The sequence below is a fragment of the Gymnoscopelus braueri genome, assembly GCF_963280865.1.
Source record: "Gymnoscopelus braueri genome assembly, chromosome: 15".
Classification (NCBI taxonomy): domain Eukaryota; kingdom Metazoa; phylum Chordata; class Actinopteri; order Myctophiformes; family Myctophidae; genus Gymnoscopelus; species Gymnoscopelus braueri.
In genome coordinates, this window is record NC_137620.1 from 16,415,017 (window position 1) to 16,433,189 (window position 18,173).

Below are 18,173 nucleotides of genomic sequence, written 5' to 3' on the forward strand. Positions count from 1 at the left end.
TGAGATTGTATGTTATGTAGTAGTGCTAAAATGTGTTTATCATGAGGGAATAGGGTTCGGGGGACTCCCAGGGTCCCTGGATGAGGTTCTAGTGAGTACCCCCAGCTAAATGATCGATAGTTAGGAACCAAATGGAACCTTACAGGTCTGTAACTGCAAAAGTGTACACATGGAACCAAATTGGGCCTTTACGGGTCCATTTTGGTTCCATTTGTAGACTTAAAATAACACTGTCATTTTACTGTGTAGATTGGGGTCCCAGAGACGGAGAAGCCATATCACAGGGGGGTTCGTGGTGTAATCTATATAAAACTGGGTGTCCTTGAACTTAAGAAGATTGTGAATCATTGATACCGTGTCTACTATAGACGTCAGTCTATAAATAATGAATTTGCATATGAGTTATGAGTGTGCGGAGCCTCAGTGCAGAGGCACGCTTCAAACTCTGTTTTTATTCTTATATCCATTCAATCTTTTATTTATTTTTCACATAAAGGCCCTTCAGCAGTATATAGATATCACAGGACAGATTTACAGTCACAGAAGCCAGAAAATCATAAAACTAAAGCACAGACAAAACAAAACTATGTGCATGAGACAAAACAGAACAGAAAAAAAAGAAAGAAAGAGAACTCCCTTCAAACTCTTGCTATTTTTCCCGTTTATAGCAGCAATATAGGTCTGTGTTTCCACTTTCCTCCATGCTTTATGTTAGCGCTCTGGAGATGCTGCTAGCTGACACAAAGAGGTGATGGCCATCATGACTACTGCTGGAAAAGTTCCACTCCAGGCGGAGCTTCAAACACAACAGACACAGTTTAAGATGGGTTCAACCTTGATGAAACAGAGCTTAGCTTCAAATGAAAACGGACAGTGTGAGATGGGTTGAACCCTGATTAAACCAACTTGCCTTGTCAAACACTGCGTCTATCAAACATAGATTCTATGGAGTAACATTTTCTTAACAGTTTGTCTCTTTCAAATAGCATAGTATACCAGTGGCGCGGGAAGGGGGGGCTATGGGGGCTGCAGCCCCCCTGGTGATGGGAAAAAAATATATATATATATATTTATTTTTTATAATATATATATATTTTGGGAAGACCGCATGGCTAATTAGCGTACGCGTAATATATTCACGAGGATATGCAAATGAGCCATGCGGTCTCTGGTCTTATAAGAATGAAAACAAATGCCAGCCATGGATCATAGCGGTCTGTTACGGTCATGGATGAACTTCAACCTGGTGTTTGCACTGTCTTTCTGCCTTTTTGTGTGGGGAAAAACACAGAAAACCCCCCCAAAAATCGCAAAAAAGTCCCCCCCCATGCACAGCCCCCCTAGGTATTTAGGACTTCCCGCGCGCCTGTAGTATACGTATGTGTACGTTGGATGTGGTTCTTTATGAAGGCAGGGTTCTTCATCGCAGTTCACACGTTCAGTTTTGATGTGCGGAGGTGTGAATGGACCATACAGGAAATGCACTGGAGGGACGAGACTCAGAGAGATCATTTTCAAATGTTCTACCAGTTATTTTATTTAATTCAAACTCCTAAATAGGAAATTACTTGGGGATTATCACAGTAGACTGATTTAATCAGTTGATCAAAAAGTGGGTTTTAAGACAAGTTTTTTAAAGCGGAGAGTGTTGGGGCCAGCTTTACATGGACGGTAGGGGCTCATTCCAGAGTTTGGGGGCAGCAGTAAGTAAGTAAGTTAGTAAGGCTACTTCTTGGCCTCAACCACAAAACCCATCTAACCCCTGCTCATTTTGCTAGGATTAGATGGCTTAGGGTTGAGGACAGAGTACAGCCACATACAATGGGCCTGGTCTTCAAGATACACCACAACATTGGGATCCCAACTTTGTCAAATTACTTCAAAAACGTAAATGAAGTCCACGATCATAACACCAGAGGCAGCTCCACGGATCATGTTCAACCCAGATTTGGCTCAACAAAGGGAATGAACTCGTTCTCATGCTATTCAACAAAAATGTGGAATGCCCTACCAAAAGGAGTAAAGGAGTGTAAAACCCTACTCACTTTCAAAACTGACCTAAAGAGGCTGCAATTCGAAAATGGCCCCTGTCAAAGTCCTAACCTAGCCCCTAAGTCCTAACCTGAGTTAAGGAGGTGCTGCCAACCCAATAAAAGCTTCAAATGTATCCTAAAACGTATAACTGTATACAACTGTCTGTCTGTCTCCCTGTCTGTCTCTGCAGTAGTCGTACTAAGAACATGATGTGGTATGGAGTGTTGGGGACTAAAGAGCTGGTGCAGAAAACCTACAAGAAACTGGAACAGAGAGTTCTGCTGGAGGTCAGCACACACACACACACACACACACACACACACACACACACACACACACACACACACACACACACACACACACACACACACACACAGTCACACACACACGCACACACACACACACACACACACACACACACACACACACACACACTCTCACACACACACACAGAATACAGCTGATGGTGTTTCCTGAAACATGATGTGAACTTGATGCCCTGATGTATAGTAACATGACCTCTGTCTCTCTGTCTCTCTGCAGTGTGATGGGGTCGCCATGCCTCTTCCCAGCCTCCAGGGCCTTGCGGTCCTCAACATCGCCAGCTACGCAGGTGGCATCAACTTCTGGGGAGGAACCAAGGAGGATAATGTGAGTCAGATAGCACATACAAGCAAGCACGCACACACACAGGCCTTTTTCTGTGTCCCTACAACTCCAATGATGAGTTTTGAGGGTAAGAACATAGTCTGGGAGTCGGACGCCCATTTGGCCGTCATTACATCAACCTGAATTCTGTTTTCTGAAGTTAAGATCACTATCTTGCCATAAACGCAGTGAAAAAAGGATAATGTCACACCGTAGTGGCTAAACAAATGTTTCAAGATGGCCAATAATACTGTAAAGAAACCGCACATCCCTGAAACAGTGAGCCATGTGGCCCCTATGGCAGGAATCCATCAAGGCAGAATGAGACGTTTGTGCCCAGCAGCAACGACGACGCAACGCACAGAAGAACGCTCACTTCTCGTCAGACGAAGGAGGAGCCAGGCCCGTAGGCAACCCACAGTGCCTATAGAGCCTCCTAGTGTCGCCAACACCTGCTGCTAACATCTCACCAGCCACCCTAAGCCCCTCAAGAGACAGTGGGGGCAGTAGCATGCCACTTGGACACAGGCCGGGGTCTGATCGGCCTCGGTCGGGTCGCCTGGAGAAGGGTGTCTGTTGCAAGATCCGAAACACCCAGTGACTCCAGGAAACAATACTGATGATGTGTCCTAGTTTGTGCATCAGTAGATGTTTTATTTACTGGTATGTTTTGGCTGGGGATTGAACCCTGACCTCCCAGTCTCAAGGCAGACACTATAACCACAAGGCCACTGAGCTGATTTGGCTCATATTGTCTGGCAAACTTAAAGTGATACTTTATACTGGGTTCTTATTCTTTCCGTATGGGCCAGTAGTGTTTGCAAAGTCACTTGTCTCCTGCTGCTGAAGGCACAGTAGGATTTTGTTTACTGAAGGAATGACCAACCAAGCTGAATAGAGCTCATTCAGCCACTGTTCATGTGATCATTATGTTACTACCTGAACATATGCATTTATTCACATGTTATTGGATGAATGGATTGCTCACACATTTCATATGCGCTGCCTTGTGAATATTACAAAACAAATTGTGGTGTGCAAAAGGGTATCAAATATTACACAGAGTAAAACACAATAGTTACGTAATATTTGACCGGGAGTGTCTAGAGTCAAGTACTGGGGCTGAGTACTTTGTTTAACTGACCTTTTATGTTGTGTGTGTGCAGAACTTTGGCGCGCCGTCCTTCGATGATAAGAAGCTGGAGGTGGTGGCTGTGTTTGGCAGCATGCAGATGGCCGTGTCCAGAGTTATAAACCTGCAACACCATCGCATTGCACAGGTAACACATGCATGCACTCACTTTTTTCACTCTACACCAAGTCTCTTCGGCCATTTCTACACAGTCTCTTCGCACGCACGCACGCACGCACGCACGCACGCACGCACGCACGCACGCACGCACGCACGCACGCACGCACGCACGCACACACATATGGGGGACGGAACATATCAAAATGAGTGTGCACCAGTTCCTTAAACGCCTCACTAGCGCTTGACAAGACCTGTGTAATCTGTCCAGTGTCTGGCATGACGCCTACATTTTCCATAGACTTACAACAGTTACACAGGCCTTATGTACATGTGGCATGGGTGATATGAGTCATTTCAGTGTAACATCAACATGAACTCATTAATGTGATTATAGCTGTGTAGTTCCGTTTTCATCATGGAGTCTGATAACAGATCAACAGTAAATCATTTGATCTGATCACATACTGTACAACAAATATGCTTATCCTGGTTAATGATATGAGGGGGTGTTGTTGGTGTTATTTATTCATATCAGTAACTAGGCTGTTTGATAACAATTAGGCTACTGTTATTTGATGACGATTGTCTCCAATCAATCTCCAAATCGCCTCATTATAACTACTGTTATAAAAGATAATTTGCTTGCACTAATTCCAACTTATTACAATGATTGTTTTGGGATTGTGTGTGATTATGAAAAGACATGGGGCTAAGGGGGAGTCTTTATAATAGATTCTGATTGCATAATATTATCAGTATTCAGAATCTATTATAAAGACTCCCCCATAGCCCCCTGTCTTTTCATAATCACGCACAATCCCAAAACAGCCATTGGGTCGGATAGATGGAATTACATAATGCCTCTGGACAGCTGCACCTGAGGGAGAGACGAAGGAGAGAGAGAGAGAGAGAGAGAGAGAGAGAGAGAGAGAGAGAGAGAGAGAGAGAGAGAGAGAGAGAGAGAGAGAGAGAGAGAGAGAGAGAGAGAGAGAGAGAGAGAGAGAGAGAGAGAGAGAGAGAGAGAGAGAGAGAGAGAGAGAGAGAGAGAGAGAGAGAGAGAGCTAAATGGCATTTCACAATAATGAACGGTATGCAGTAATTTCTGGCTAAAGAACGTCATGATGAGACGATAAGATGATAGACAGACATCCTTTCATTTAATAATGGTGGATCTACTCTCTGTAGAGTTTTGTGCCCACATAATTTAATCAGCTTGGATGAGCTTGCAGTTCCCTCCTCGCTGTGCTCAGCAGTTGAGCCCCTTGGCAGAGAGAGAGAGAGAGGGTGACATGGAGAGAAGCAGACGTGCTGATTAAAGCCACAGTTTTGAGGAGGGAGACGCCTTAGCCACTTTGAGCCTGGCATGCCTGGCAATGGCAAAGACAGTAGAGTTACCAGCTCACAAAGCATGGTGATGCAACACGCTGTGAGCTGGTAGATAAGATGTGCACATTTTTGCCGTTCCTTTTTAGCTGTTCCTCATATGACAAAGTATAGGGCTTAAGTGATTGATATTATTCATTAATTAATCATATTCTAACTACATTTTATAACATTGTACTGTATTCACATTAACTAGTTAACGGAAAATGAATGAATGTGCTGTTTTTTCATCAAACCTGGCATAATGTTAACTGTGATCGAACTGAAATGATGTGATCACATTTTAAATTGATATCAAATATGAAATGATATGAATTATCTTGCTCCCCAAAGTTGTTGTGGCTGTGCGTTCGTATTTGTGAAGTGTCTTTTAGCACTCTCACACACACACACACACACCCTTCCTCTTCCATCCATAGCAGTTCCTCTCGAGCAGACATTAACTACACACTACAATACATTCAACCTGTATGAATGAGGCATCAACTATATGAATAGTTTTGATGCAAAATACTTCCTGTTCTCTATTCCACTGTCGCGGACACATTTATATGGGTCGTGAGTAAATATCATTTTTTTTGTGTTTCCTACATTTAAAAATATATATTATCATTAATTTTTTTTAAAACAATTCCAACATTTTTTAAATCAAATAATTTCCAAAAAGACAAAAAAAGATTAAGAACTAGTGAAAATAGCAGATCTACAAGCTCACAACGTTGCGCGAAGCGACACGTTGTGAGCTTGCAGATCCGCTATTTTCACTAGTTTGGGTCCCGGGCGAACGTCTAATTTCTCTTTTGGGTCTTGAGCTAGAAAGTTTGGGAACCACTGGTCTTGTATTCATCATGTACCCAGTGTGTAATGACCCTTCAGCCTCCTACTTTTCATCACTTTTACCTATAATGTAAATTGCATTTTATTGATTTATTGTGCGAAACGAGCTTTGATTTGATGTTATTTGACTTGATGCCACAGTGTCGGCAGGTGAAGATCACCATCCTGGGGGAGGAGGGCGTTCCCGTGCAGGTGGATGGAGAGGCCTGGATCCAGCCTCCTGGCATCGTCAAGATCGTCCACAAGAACCGAGCTCAGATGCTCACCAGAGACAGGGTGAGTGGCCTGTTGAGAGTGACCGCTCTATTGACCATGATTCATGTGGCAGGCAGCCATTTTGCTCTTACATCACACGACACGGTCAATTGTGTTCTACACATCTGTGTGTGTGTGTGTGTGTGTGTGTGTGTGTGTGTGTGTGTGTGTGTGTGTGTGTGTGTGTGTGTGTGTGTGTGTGTGTGTGTGTGTGTGTGTGTGTGTGTGTGTGTGTGTGTGTGTGTGTGTGTGTGTGTGTGTGTGTGTGTGTGTGTGTGTGCACTCAAACATAAACACATACGTTCACAAAACGAAGGACAAACTCATTGGTAACACTTTGTAAAAGAGTTGATCGCTTGATGCTTGATTTGAGTTGATTGCTTGTGATTTGGTTCAAGTCATCTTTTGTTACATAAGATAGGAGAAAGCGCTGCAAAGCAGAACGCCCGCAACACTCCAGATTCAATAAAAGTCTCAAGGTGATCCGGCTCAATAATGTCATAAAAATGAGAGAACAGCCAGCACACAATAAATGTCCTTTTCACATGGTTTTATTTGAAAACTCTCTCCACGGACAGAGCAACGGACGCGTTTCAACCTAACAGGTCTTCCTCAAAGCAACGCTGTCGTAGATAGGTATAGACCTTTATTGATCCCGTGGCGGAAGTTCAGTCGCCATGAGGCAGCACAGCAGTTAGAGTTACAAAGTTTCAGATACAGAGTAAGGAAAAGTACTGTATTACTGGTACAGTAATACATGGGGAAGAATTCACATTACAAAAAGTTCAGACACTATTGAACAACAGTATATATCTTGTGTACAGACAGGTGCGGTAGAGAGTTTTGGTTCCTCAACACAGCCGTGTAGCAGCAGTTGTAAAACGACAACAAAGAAATAATTATAAAGAACGATAGCAGCAATACTTATCTAACGATGACAGAGAACAATTAAGAACAGCAGCAGAGAGAGAATCCATGCACTCAAGTCACTTCTCTATCTGACAAGCACACAATGCACTCCCAGCTCACAGCCTCTCATTCCTTGACATTTCTTCCATTAAAGGGCTCTTCAGTGTCACACCCATCAAGATTAAACAATATATTTGCACACAACACTGTACTGCATAGCCACAAGTGAAGCCCTTTTTCTGACTCACTCTGTAAATCGATCAGAGAGGCTCTGTCCATATAAGTATCCACATTTAACGATGAGTATAATTGGGCCTTGACGGTGTCCCACCTACACTGTGTGGTGTACAGTAACGAAGCACAACATTAAAATAAGTGTTAAATAGCTCTATATTCTGATTGTAATCATCGCTAGAGTGTTTGTTCACTAACAGGGGTCTCCCTGTCTGTCCAGCTCTTTAGTAAACAGTAAACAGAAAATTGCCAAATGGCAGTAGTACTGTGCAGCTGACATGCTTGTTCAATCCTCCAGCTTTTTTGAACAACAATAAAATAAATTTAGGCAGGGATACTAATTTCATCCAATCAGGAGACAGAACTCATACAGAATACAGGATTGGAAGTGAGGACACCAAGAAATGAGCAAGCAAAATTGGAACTGGAACACTATAAAATGTAAAGTTGATGAATGGCTACTCTCTTCTGATTGGCTGAAATGTTTCCACCCACCTGAAAATGTCTGTTTATTAACTCTATATTCTGTTTATTAACGTATAGGTGTTCCAAGTCTAAATGGGCTAACTCCGTTTTTGTCTGTTTTATTGAAGTGACACATGTACAATAATGAAATATTCCAAAAAATTGCATTTAGTCATAATAATATGACACTCACTGTGAAGAGCTCTAGGCCCAATACAAGACTCGAAGGTGATAACACCTACTTGGCAGGGATGAAAGCATGGAGTTGGACTGAGTTGTTTGGCCCAGACACTGCCCCAGTGCCAACCCATTGAAAAACAGTTTAGGAATAGATAGTACATTGTTTGATAGCTGCAAACAGACACGCCTGTATTCTAGCAGGGGGAAGGTTGTTATTTTTCTTTACTGGCTCACTTGTTTATTCAGCGCTCTGGGTCGATGGGGGCCATTCAAGCTGTTAGTTCTGTGGTTTCTGAGGCTGGCTGAAGTGTTTTCCTCGTCAAGTGTTTGGGTTTGGGCCAATTGGTACTAGCTCTTCCAGGAAAAAAGACTCACACACTTTTCAATTGTATTTCTTATGGGTCAGACAAGATGGCTATTTGGCAGACTGCAGGGCGCTGGGGTGGGCAGAGAGACAGAGGTATAATGAATGGACTGGGGACAGCTCACTTGTATTAAACCTTCGACGTTTAAGCCTCTTCTGGGCTCATGGGGACATGCTGTGTTCAGTGCAGGAGGAGACGGTATAGAACTGTCTGTGCTTTTCTTTTTGAACAGACGGGAGGGTTTTTGTTTTATTTTCAATTGACGTTTTTCTCTTTTTCAGACGACCAGCGTTGGTACTTTTTCTTGATACTCAAAGACGCTTTACTTAAGTGAAACAAATAACTTTATTCAAGCTAAAAGTAATAACGGCTACAAAAGAAGACAGTTAAAAATAGAATGGTAAAACGTTGTGTCAGTTATTTGTTAGAGAAAAGGACATAACTAGTCCTGGTAAAATTCCATATTTCTGGGGTTTGGAAATAATTTAGTCTCAGTTGTGTTAAATGTGTTGTTTTGCTTTGGTTTAGTTACAATGACCAGTATTAGTATATTCTAGCGAATTTGTTTTCTGGGTTTTGATGAGGATTGGGTTTTTTTGTGGTTCAATACAGGTGCTTTTAACCCATTAAGACCGGGAATGCGTCTGTGTCATTTTTAGATTTCTTTGGCTATTCAAAAATAGCAGATCTACAAGCTCATAGCGCGGCACTGAGTGCCGCGCTATGAGCTTGTAGATCTGCTATTTTTGGAAAATGTGTGCAAATCTTTGAATAATGTATGTATATATATATATATATATATATATATATATATATATATATATATATATATATATATATATATATATATATATATATATATATATATTTTTTTTTTTTTTTTTTTTTAAATAAAATAAATCTAAATATTTTGTAGAATTGGAACCTCAGGTCTTAATGGGTTAAACCACTTAATCCCTCTGTTGAGTTGCAACTTGGTACACTTTTTTCACTCTACACTAATTATCTCTCTATTTTTGGCGAACGTTCCCCGACAAAATAGGGATGCTGGGGTTCAAGTGACTGAATGTTTCTCCTTCTCTCACAATCTCTGTCTCTCTCTGTGTCTGTGTCTGTCTCCCCCCCACCCTCTCTCTCTCCCCCCCCCCCCAGGCGTTCGAGGGCGCCCTGAAGTCTTGGGAGGACAAGAGGAAGATTGACAGCTACCGTCTGGAGCGGCCCCGCCTCAACTCCCAGCAGTCCATGGAGTACTTGACTGAGGAGGAGTGTGCTCAGGTCCAACAGCTGGGGATGGTGGCCGACACACTCATCACAAGGTAAAAAACACTGTGTGTGTGTGTGTGCGTGTGCGTGCGTGCGTGCGTGCGTGCGTGCGTGCGTGCGTGCGTGCACGGGTGCGTGAGTGCGTTTGTGTGATATCAGGTTCAACAGCTCGGCATGCTGGCCTGCGAACACAACTACAACCGCTACAAATAATGGTCGTCACACTACCGTCCGTTACGTCAAGTAAATGTGTCTACAGTAATTGCACTCTCGTTCAACAACTACACAAAATGGCTGACGCATTCATTCATTAGAGAGAGTGAGGGATAGGCCCAAAATCAATCTCATTACCGCGTTATGCGTTGCACTTCGTACTGCTCTGGTGATGCCAGCTGACGCATCCATGTGTTCACCCTTTCCCTCAGCAGAAAGCACATCTGGCTCTTAAAGGAAATGGAAGAGGACACTCTGATTGCTTTAATTCATGTTGTGCACAACTCGCCCATGCATTAATTAAGGGACTGAATACAACCTCCTTTGGGTCTTGTATTCGGTGTTAAACGGTGCACTCAGATTATATGGATAAACGATTAAGATTGTATCCAAGGTAAAGCCCTTTTTGGGCGGTGAAACCGCCCCTATAAGTGAGATTTGGAAAAATGTACATTTTCCTGCGCTGTGATCTGGGCCCAGGAAATTTGTAGAATTATCCTGCGCTGTGATTGGCCAATCGCAGTCTATTCAGGACTGTGATTGGCCAGTGTCACATGACACATGTGCATAGCCCTATATAAGAGACCATAACTTGAAAAAACCAAATATTTGTTTTTTTCAAGTTATGGTTTCGTCCATCATAAAGAGTGTTTCAATAAATGTATTTATCTTTTGTACATGATTGGTTGACTCCATTCAGTATTGTGATTAGCTAGCAAGACACCGCCCACTTCACACAGGGTGTGATTTTTTATCTCTTGTTGAAGTTATTAATTCTCTTATTACTACTACCGTCTTGACTACTGCAACGCCAGAAGGCGTGACCACGTTCCCCCCGTTCTGGCTTCACTTCACTGGCTCCCCTAAATTTAAGATTTCATTTTTAGTTTTTCAATCTTTTCATGGGTTAGTGCCATCTTATATTTCTGACCTTATTCATGTGTAGTATGTCCCCGCAAGGTCATTGAGATCAGCAGGCAAGCTGCTGATTGGTTGTCCTCAGGTCTAAGCTTATACTTAGGGGTGATGGAGCCTTCTCTGTGGCTGCCCCTGTGCTCTGGAATGAAAAGATCTACATTTATATTTATATATATTTGTTAAAAAATATATATACAATAAAAAAGGAACAGTTTTCCAGCCAACAGCAACAATATAGGGTTTAAGTCATTAACCCATTAAGACCGGGAACGCATCTGTGAAACCACTTAAACCATTATCTTATATTTTGGCTATTCAAAAATAGCAGATATACAAGCTCATAGCGCGGCACCGAGTGCCGCGCTATGAGCTTGTATATCTGCTATTTTTTGAAAAATCTTAAAAATATGTGCAAATCTTTGAATGTATATTGTTTTTTAAGCAAACATTTGTAACCCAAATCTTTGCTTCTGGGGGGTCCCTGGAACAAAATATTTTGAGATGGCCAAAATACATATCATTTTGGGGGTCCTTGACTTGAAAAAGTGTGAGCACCACTGATATAGAAACATATGTTTTTCAGAAAACTGTTAGGATTTAGAATCCATGTGTAGAATCGGCCTCATGTCTTTAATGGGTTAAACCAGTGTGTTTGTGTCTCTCGTCTCTCCATCCAGGATCCGTGACGCGGCCAAGACCCACAAACTGGTGGAGCAGGAGCTGGCCCACGCTGTCAACGCTACAGCGCTGGTGCTGTCTGAAACATTCCCTACCAAGCCTTCCAGTCCTGAGGTGAGGGACGCACAGAGGGAGGGCTGGGAGTGGGCCACATGGAAGAATAGAGGGATGGAGAGAGAGAGAGGGCAGGGAGTGGGGCACATGGAAGAATAGAGGGATGGAGAGAGAGAGAGGGCAGGGAGTGGGGCACATGGAAGAATAGAGGGATGGAGAGAGAGAGAGAGAGGGCTGGGGCACATGGAAGAATAGAGGGATGAAGAGGGAGTTAGAGGATGGACCGAACCACCATCCCATGTAGTTGTTGTCACATATCATTGCTGTCAGGCAGAAACCTCTTATCTCCATATTCTAACTGTTTGTGTTTTTTCGTAAATCAACGCCGTACTTGATCATACTACAGCGTCACACAGAAGCGTCAAAAGTAGCAGATCCACAAGCTCGAAACTGGAGATTGATCTGCTGCTTTTGCCATTTTTGAATTTGAATCCTGAAAAGTAACAGTTTTGGACATTATGAGGTTTCTACCCGACAGAGACGATATACATGTGCTGCTGTTACAGTCCGTCTCAATTGCTTACATGCAAAAAAATTGAACTATTATTCACCAAAAGGTTGAAAATCTGAAGGTAATTAATTCATCGACAATAAAGAAACTCTGAGCACATTTCCTTTGTTTTCACTCAAATAGGAATTCTAAATGTAGTTTTTTGCACGACTCTAAACACAACTGCTATGATTTAGCACAATTTTCATACTCCAATCATTTTTGTTTACATGGAAAACACTGGCATCCAAAGAGCAACGTCCTAGTTGGTCTATAACTAATGTAGAACCGCAACTATCGATTACTTTCTTCGAGATTATTCTTTCGATTACATTTTGATTAATCAAATAATCTTAAAGCGTGTTTGTTTTTAAACATATATTTCTTTAATATATACAACAAATCAATGCAGAAGATCTTTTTAATTTTTATAATTGACTAAATCGATTAGTTTGATTAACCACTTGAGTCCTATTTCTTACTTCATTGTACATGTCATGCTAAAATAGCTAAAATAGCCAAGTAGATCTACAATTCTTGCCACTTCCACTGGAAAATCTTTTATTTTCTTTAAAATAATCGATTAGTTCGATCGTATGTTGCATCCGTATACACAAAAGAAGCATCAGGTGTCTTCTGTGTTTGAAACAATGGAAAAGCACAACTAGCAGAGAGAAGAGGAAGAGGAGGAGGACAAGGACGAATAAGAAGAAGGGTGAATATTTCAAATGAAATATGAATGGACATTAGTGGACCATGTTATGAACCATGGGTTGACCGGGACAGCGGCTGGTCAGCGTGTGTGCAACCCAACCTGAGACATGTCACTGTGGCCGTGGTTATCTGGACCCGCAGAGAGGACAATGGGTAAGTAACCACTTCTGTAAAATGTTATATCTCCATTCTATTCTGTTTTTTTTGTGTGTAAATTAACGCCCTACTTGATCATACTACAGCGTCACACAAAAGCATCAATAGTAGCAGATCCACAAGCTCGAAACGTGACGCTTCGCGCCACGTTTCGAGCTTGTGGATCTGCTACTATTGCAATCTTTTTTATTTGAATCCTCAAAAGTAACACTTCTGGACATTTCCACCGACAGATATTCTATACTCTCTACTAAAATTGCAGTCATGTAACTTCATGGTGTTACTGCAGAGAAAGGCATTAGGCCTACTGTAGTATTAAAAACCGTGACAATATTACTGTAAATCAATGGTTCTCAAAGTGAGGTCCAGGGACCCCTCAGGGTTCCTTGAGGGGGTTCCAAATGGACCCTTGCAGGTCTGACGCTCTTAGAGTTATGGGGGCGGGGGGCTTTTTGAGAACCATTGCTGTAAAATGTTAGCCTACTGTATATCATTTTCACCACCAAGGGGAGACAAAGCCCACACCAAACTGTAATGGTCTAAGACAGCGGGAAACCCAACTTACAGTCATTCGACACAACGTGATATTTCCCCCAATATTCACAGTGCTATCAACAAGTGACCATGCACAGTCATCAAAGCACAGCCATCATGTCTGGATCAAACAAGTCTTATCAGGCTCCATTTGAGCAGAACCCTCACAGCGTGAAAGAGTTGTGCTATTAATACGTGTCATGTCCTTTCCAAACGGTGTGCCGAGGCACAATGCTCTGCCATGATACACATTGTTATTGCAATACTATAACTGTTTATTTTTCATTTACTATATCAGTACTTTGTGCATACTCATTCCCCAATATAGAGGCAAATGCTGTACTCTAAAGATTTGAGCCACTTTCAACCTTGCGTCCCTGCAATATTCTGGGCATGTCATTACAGGTGAAAACGTTCACTTGTAGTGTTTTGTTTGCGCCTGATGCCATGACGACAAATTGAGGTTAGACAACACACTCCATATTTGGGCGTAGCAGCATTGGTAACTCTTTACATGGTTATGGTGACATGAGTGTGATGTCAGAGGTCCGGCCGGCCAGCAGTCCTACCTTAAGCCAATTTTAATATAGGATGAATACAGGTGAATCTCCCTGAATTCAAGGCTTCATGGGGTGTGTAACTGATAGAAAATAGATATTTTTTTGATGAACAACCCTTTAATCCGTAGTAGTAATATATTGCTGCTGTTCACTCTGCAGTCTATACATGTCTGAATGACACATCGTGTTTTGTTTTTCAGAGAGTGCTTGAACTTGGTGTCAGTGTGACCCAGCAGGCGGTCTTATTCACGGATGAGGTGGGATTCAATCTCACCAAAAACCAGACGGCGGGAAAGAAACTATAATTGGCCACGGTTCAGCCGTTGATGTGGAAATATCTCTGGTCCAATCAGGAACTGAGGCATGATGATGCCGACTAATGTGGATTGTTTTACCGTAACAAATAAAGACGTGCTTGGTCGCATTCTTGTATCGTGCATTGATTTCAGGCTGTGTTTTTTAATGTGTGGCATTATGGTATGAATTGCCAAAATGGGTTGAGACTTTCTCGTCAAACTTTGTAGCAATGGGGCAGTAACAGCTTTAAGTTTGAGGGGAAACGTGTGTGCGTGTGTGTGTCAGCTCATTCAAAGGACGATACTCTTTGGGTGCGTTCGGAAAGTGCGCACCGGAGCACACTCGCCTATTAGTTTGTATTGGCCAGTGTGCTCAGTGCTGTATTTCCGAACGCACCCATTGTATCATACACAATACAAATAAACAAAACAACTCAAATCACTGTTCACATGCTCTGCTGTGAACTGAACCAAACTACTGTAATTTACTGTAAATGAAGGAGAAAAACATATTCTATCCGAACTATAATTTCTGAACAGTTTTGTACAAATTGCATTGTGATGCCAAAACGTATCTAAACAGTTGATGGAAGTATTTAACCACGCAAACACTAAGCATTACTATTCGGGGGCAAACTTTTGGTGAAAATAGCCAATCAGAAAGCTCACCCTGGGGGACTATTCACAACCATTTATTACAATACCTCTATGGCTGACGCTCTCATGCTGATACCAATTTCTGTAGCCTGCTTGTGCAAGATTGTGTGTATACCTAAGAAACAATACGTGATTGACGGAAATTAACCCGCCGGCTGTCTGTGTGTTTGTGTGTGTGTGTGTGTGCGTGCGTGCGTGTGTGTGTATACAGTGTTTGAGTCGTAGCACTGCAGTGGAGCTGGTCAACAGCAGCAAAGTCCTTCAGGCCGAAACAACCATGCTGCTCGACGGACAGCTACTGGTAACCCACAACTCTGTTCTCACTTCTTTATATGCTGCACAATTCTCTTTCATCTCTACTGCTGTACCTTAGGGCCCCCTGTCTTCCATTTGTTTCTCAGAGCTAGGGATTAAACACTGCAACTCATTTTCTTAAAGATTCAGTCCAATGACTTTAATTTTATTTAGTTTTTGTCACACAAAGTGACAGGTAGACGCAATCTGACGTACAGTGTGACATAATGATCGTAGACAATCAGCACAGTGTGCAAGCAGCTTAAGTAGCGCTTGACGCAGCCTAATTTCTCCAAATAAGGTTTTAAATGCTAAATGTTTTTGTTTGTTTCTTTGTTTATTTGTATATATATATATATATATATATATATATATATATATATATATATATATATATATATATATATATATATATATATATATATATTATTTTTTTTGTACATTAATTGTATGATAAAATTACATCAAATGCTAAATCATTATAAAATGGGAGTCTAAATAATGGCGTGTCTTTTGTTCGGGACATCTGTGCTGGGGTGCACAGTAAAACATAAGGACACAAAATGAGGCAGAGACAACAACTCAAGATTTCAAAGTATGAGAGATTGAGTACTCGGTACGAAGCCAGACTTACATGTTGCAATGGAAAGCCCTGTCTGACTCAGCGCATGTCAGGTCTGCCTATACTGCTTAAATACACAACAGACAGAACATACCAGAAACAAGAACAGGCAGAAAAAACAACAATGATGAGTATTACTATTCGGACCTCTGACCCAGGTGTCATTTATAATGAGGGGTTTGAGTAACAACAGGACTTCAGACCAGATCTAATCTGTACAGCTGTCCTCGTCAAGACAAGTAGTACCTTTCTTATATAAACCTACAAGGGTCTTGAGGTCTATACTGACCAGTCATTTCTTCTGGTCCCACAAACAGGCTAAAGACCAGATCATTTTCCGCTGTAGTGCCCGCCTCAAACCTTGCCTGTGTTTAAATCACGTTGGAAAAAACTCACTTGTACCCCTGGACTTTTCGAGGATTCAGACTGAGAGTTGCTGTTTCCGTTAGGCAATGTGTAGCACCCTCTATGTTTTTCCCCCCGTGTTTATTGTGTATTGTTTTACTCTTTTACATTTGTTTACTGAGTGTACAGTACTGTGGTTCAACACTGTTGTTTTAAATGTGCTCTATAAATAAAGTGGATTGGATTGGATTATATCTCTCACCCAATTATTCAGGTAATTCCGTCGTTGGGGAACAGATATCCACTCAAAATGAAATATGGTGGCATGCAACGGTGAACATAATATATAGTAAAGTACTGAACATGTCATTGTCTGTGTTCTCTCTCTCTCTCTCTCCCCCCAGCTGGAGTCGCCCGAGGAGGAGGAGCTCCAGTCCACCTTAAACAGCCTGAGTGCTGAACTCCACAAGCTGGACGACATCCACTGGATCTGTCCCATCATGCAGTGCTCTGAGGAGGTGGGTGCAGGAAGGGGAGAATGTGTTTTAATGAAAGCTGCCTTTAGATCAGCGGTTCCCTTACAGGTCTGTAAGGGTGTACAGATGGAACCAAATGAACCCGTCCATTTGATTCCATCTGTGCGCTCTCAGAGTTAAATTAACACATGTGCGCGTCAAGCTGGATTTATACTCTGTCATACCGTACGACAGTGTTGCATGCCAAAAATAAATCGATCTACTATACAAGTTCACACAGGCTCACGACAAGGGCCTGCAACTGAGTATACATCAGGCTTCAGTCTTTTCTCTTGCTAGAGGAACTCATACAAGTTCATGCAGGAATTACATGGCAACAAATCCTTATGTGACACTACAGTAGATAAATAAAGTTTTTTTTCATGTAACTTTATTGAGTTTTGGTAATTGTGCCCATCTGTTGTGCTTAACTACATGAGTCATAATTATAGACACTGAAAAGATGAAAGGAGAGAAAATGTCTTTGGAGATAAAGAAATTCAGACATACCTTTTCCCTCATCCATCCATCTATCTCTTTCCTCTTTTTATCTTCTCTCTTTCTCTCATCTTTTCTTTCGCTCCCTCTCTGTCTGTCTCTTTCTCTCTCTCTCTCTCTCTCTCGGTCTCCCTTTCTCACTCCATCTATCGCCTTTCTCCCTCACACCCTCTCTCCTCATCTCTCTCTCTCTTTCTCTTTCTCTTTCTCTTTCACTTTCTCTTTCTCTCTCTCTCTCTCTCTCTCTAGGAGACACTGAGGGTCGGTACTAAAGGCAGCAGCAGTATGAAGATGAAGATGATTCCCAAAGTGAGGAAGGACAAAGATCGTCTTCACAAACAGAGGTCCAACAGCTCTTTGTCAGGTATGCTAGCCAGAAGCTCCCCTGAAAAAAACATGTCACAGGAACGGTAGGAAAGACAATTCCCTGGAAATGTAGGCATTTGCCAACATTTCACTGGCATGGTTTAATTTAATTGTAGGCAATGTTAGTACAGTATTCTTATGTTTATGCATGACTTTAAGGTTAGGCAACCTTGGTATGGTTAAGTTTAATCATCTCTTTAAGGTTAGGCACTGTTAATATGGTTAGGTTTAGGCATTGTTAGGCATGGGTTTAGATGGGCAGTCCTTTCTAGGATGGCCGTCTAGTGACAATCTCTCTGGTGACAACCAGAAAGGGTTTTAGAAGGTGACATTATGGTTGCCAGCCATGTTAATTCCTTCATTCATATTGGAGAAGTG

The 18,173-nt window shown here is 42.0% G+C and overlaps 1 protein-coding gene across 3 annotated transcripts in view; it reads left to right on the plus strand.

Annotated features, from left to right (window-relative positions):
* The window catches only part of LOC308102464 (diacylglycerol kinase delta), a 154,392-nt gene that overhangs the window by 129,461 nt on the left and 6,758 nt on the right, over positions 1–18,173 (plus strand). For all 3 annotated transcript variants that reach the window (XM_080452184.1, XM_080452185.1, XM_080452186.1), the window contains 9 exons: positions 2,225–2,321; positions 2,578–2,685; positions 3,849–3,962; positions 6,296–6,430; positions 9,715–9,878; positions 11,634–11,748; positions 15,367–15,456; positions 16,821–16,934; positions 17,679–17,793. In XM_080452184.1, coding sequence (XP_080308310.1) covers positions 2,225–2,321; positions 2,578–2,685; positions 3,849–3,962; positions 6,296–6,430; positions 9,715–9,878; positions 11,634–11,748; positions 15,367–15,456; positions 16,821–16,934; positions 17,679–17,793 — 1,052 coding nt within the window. The remainder of the gene's footprint in view (positions 1–2,224; positions 2,322–2,577; positions 2,686–3,848; positions 3,963–6,295; positions 6,431–9,714; positions 9,879–11,633; positions 11,749–15,366; positions 15,457–16,820; positions 16,935–17,678; positions 17,794–18,173) is intronic.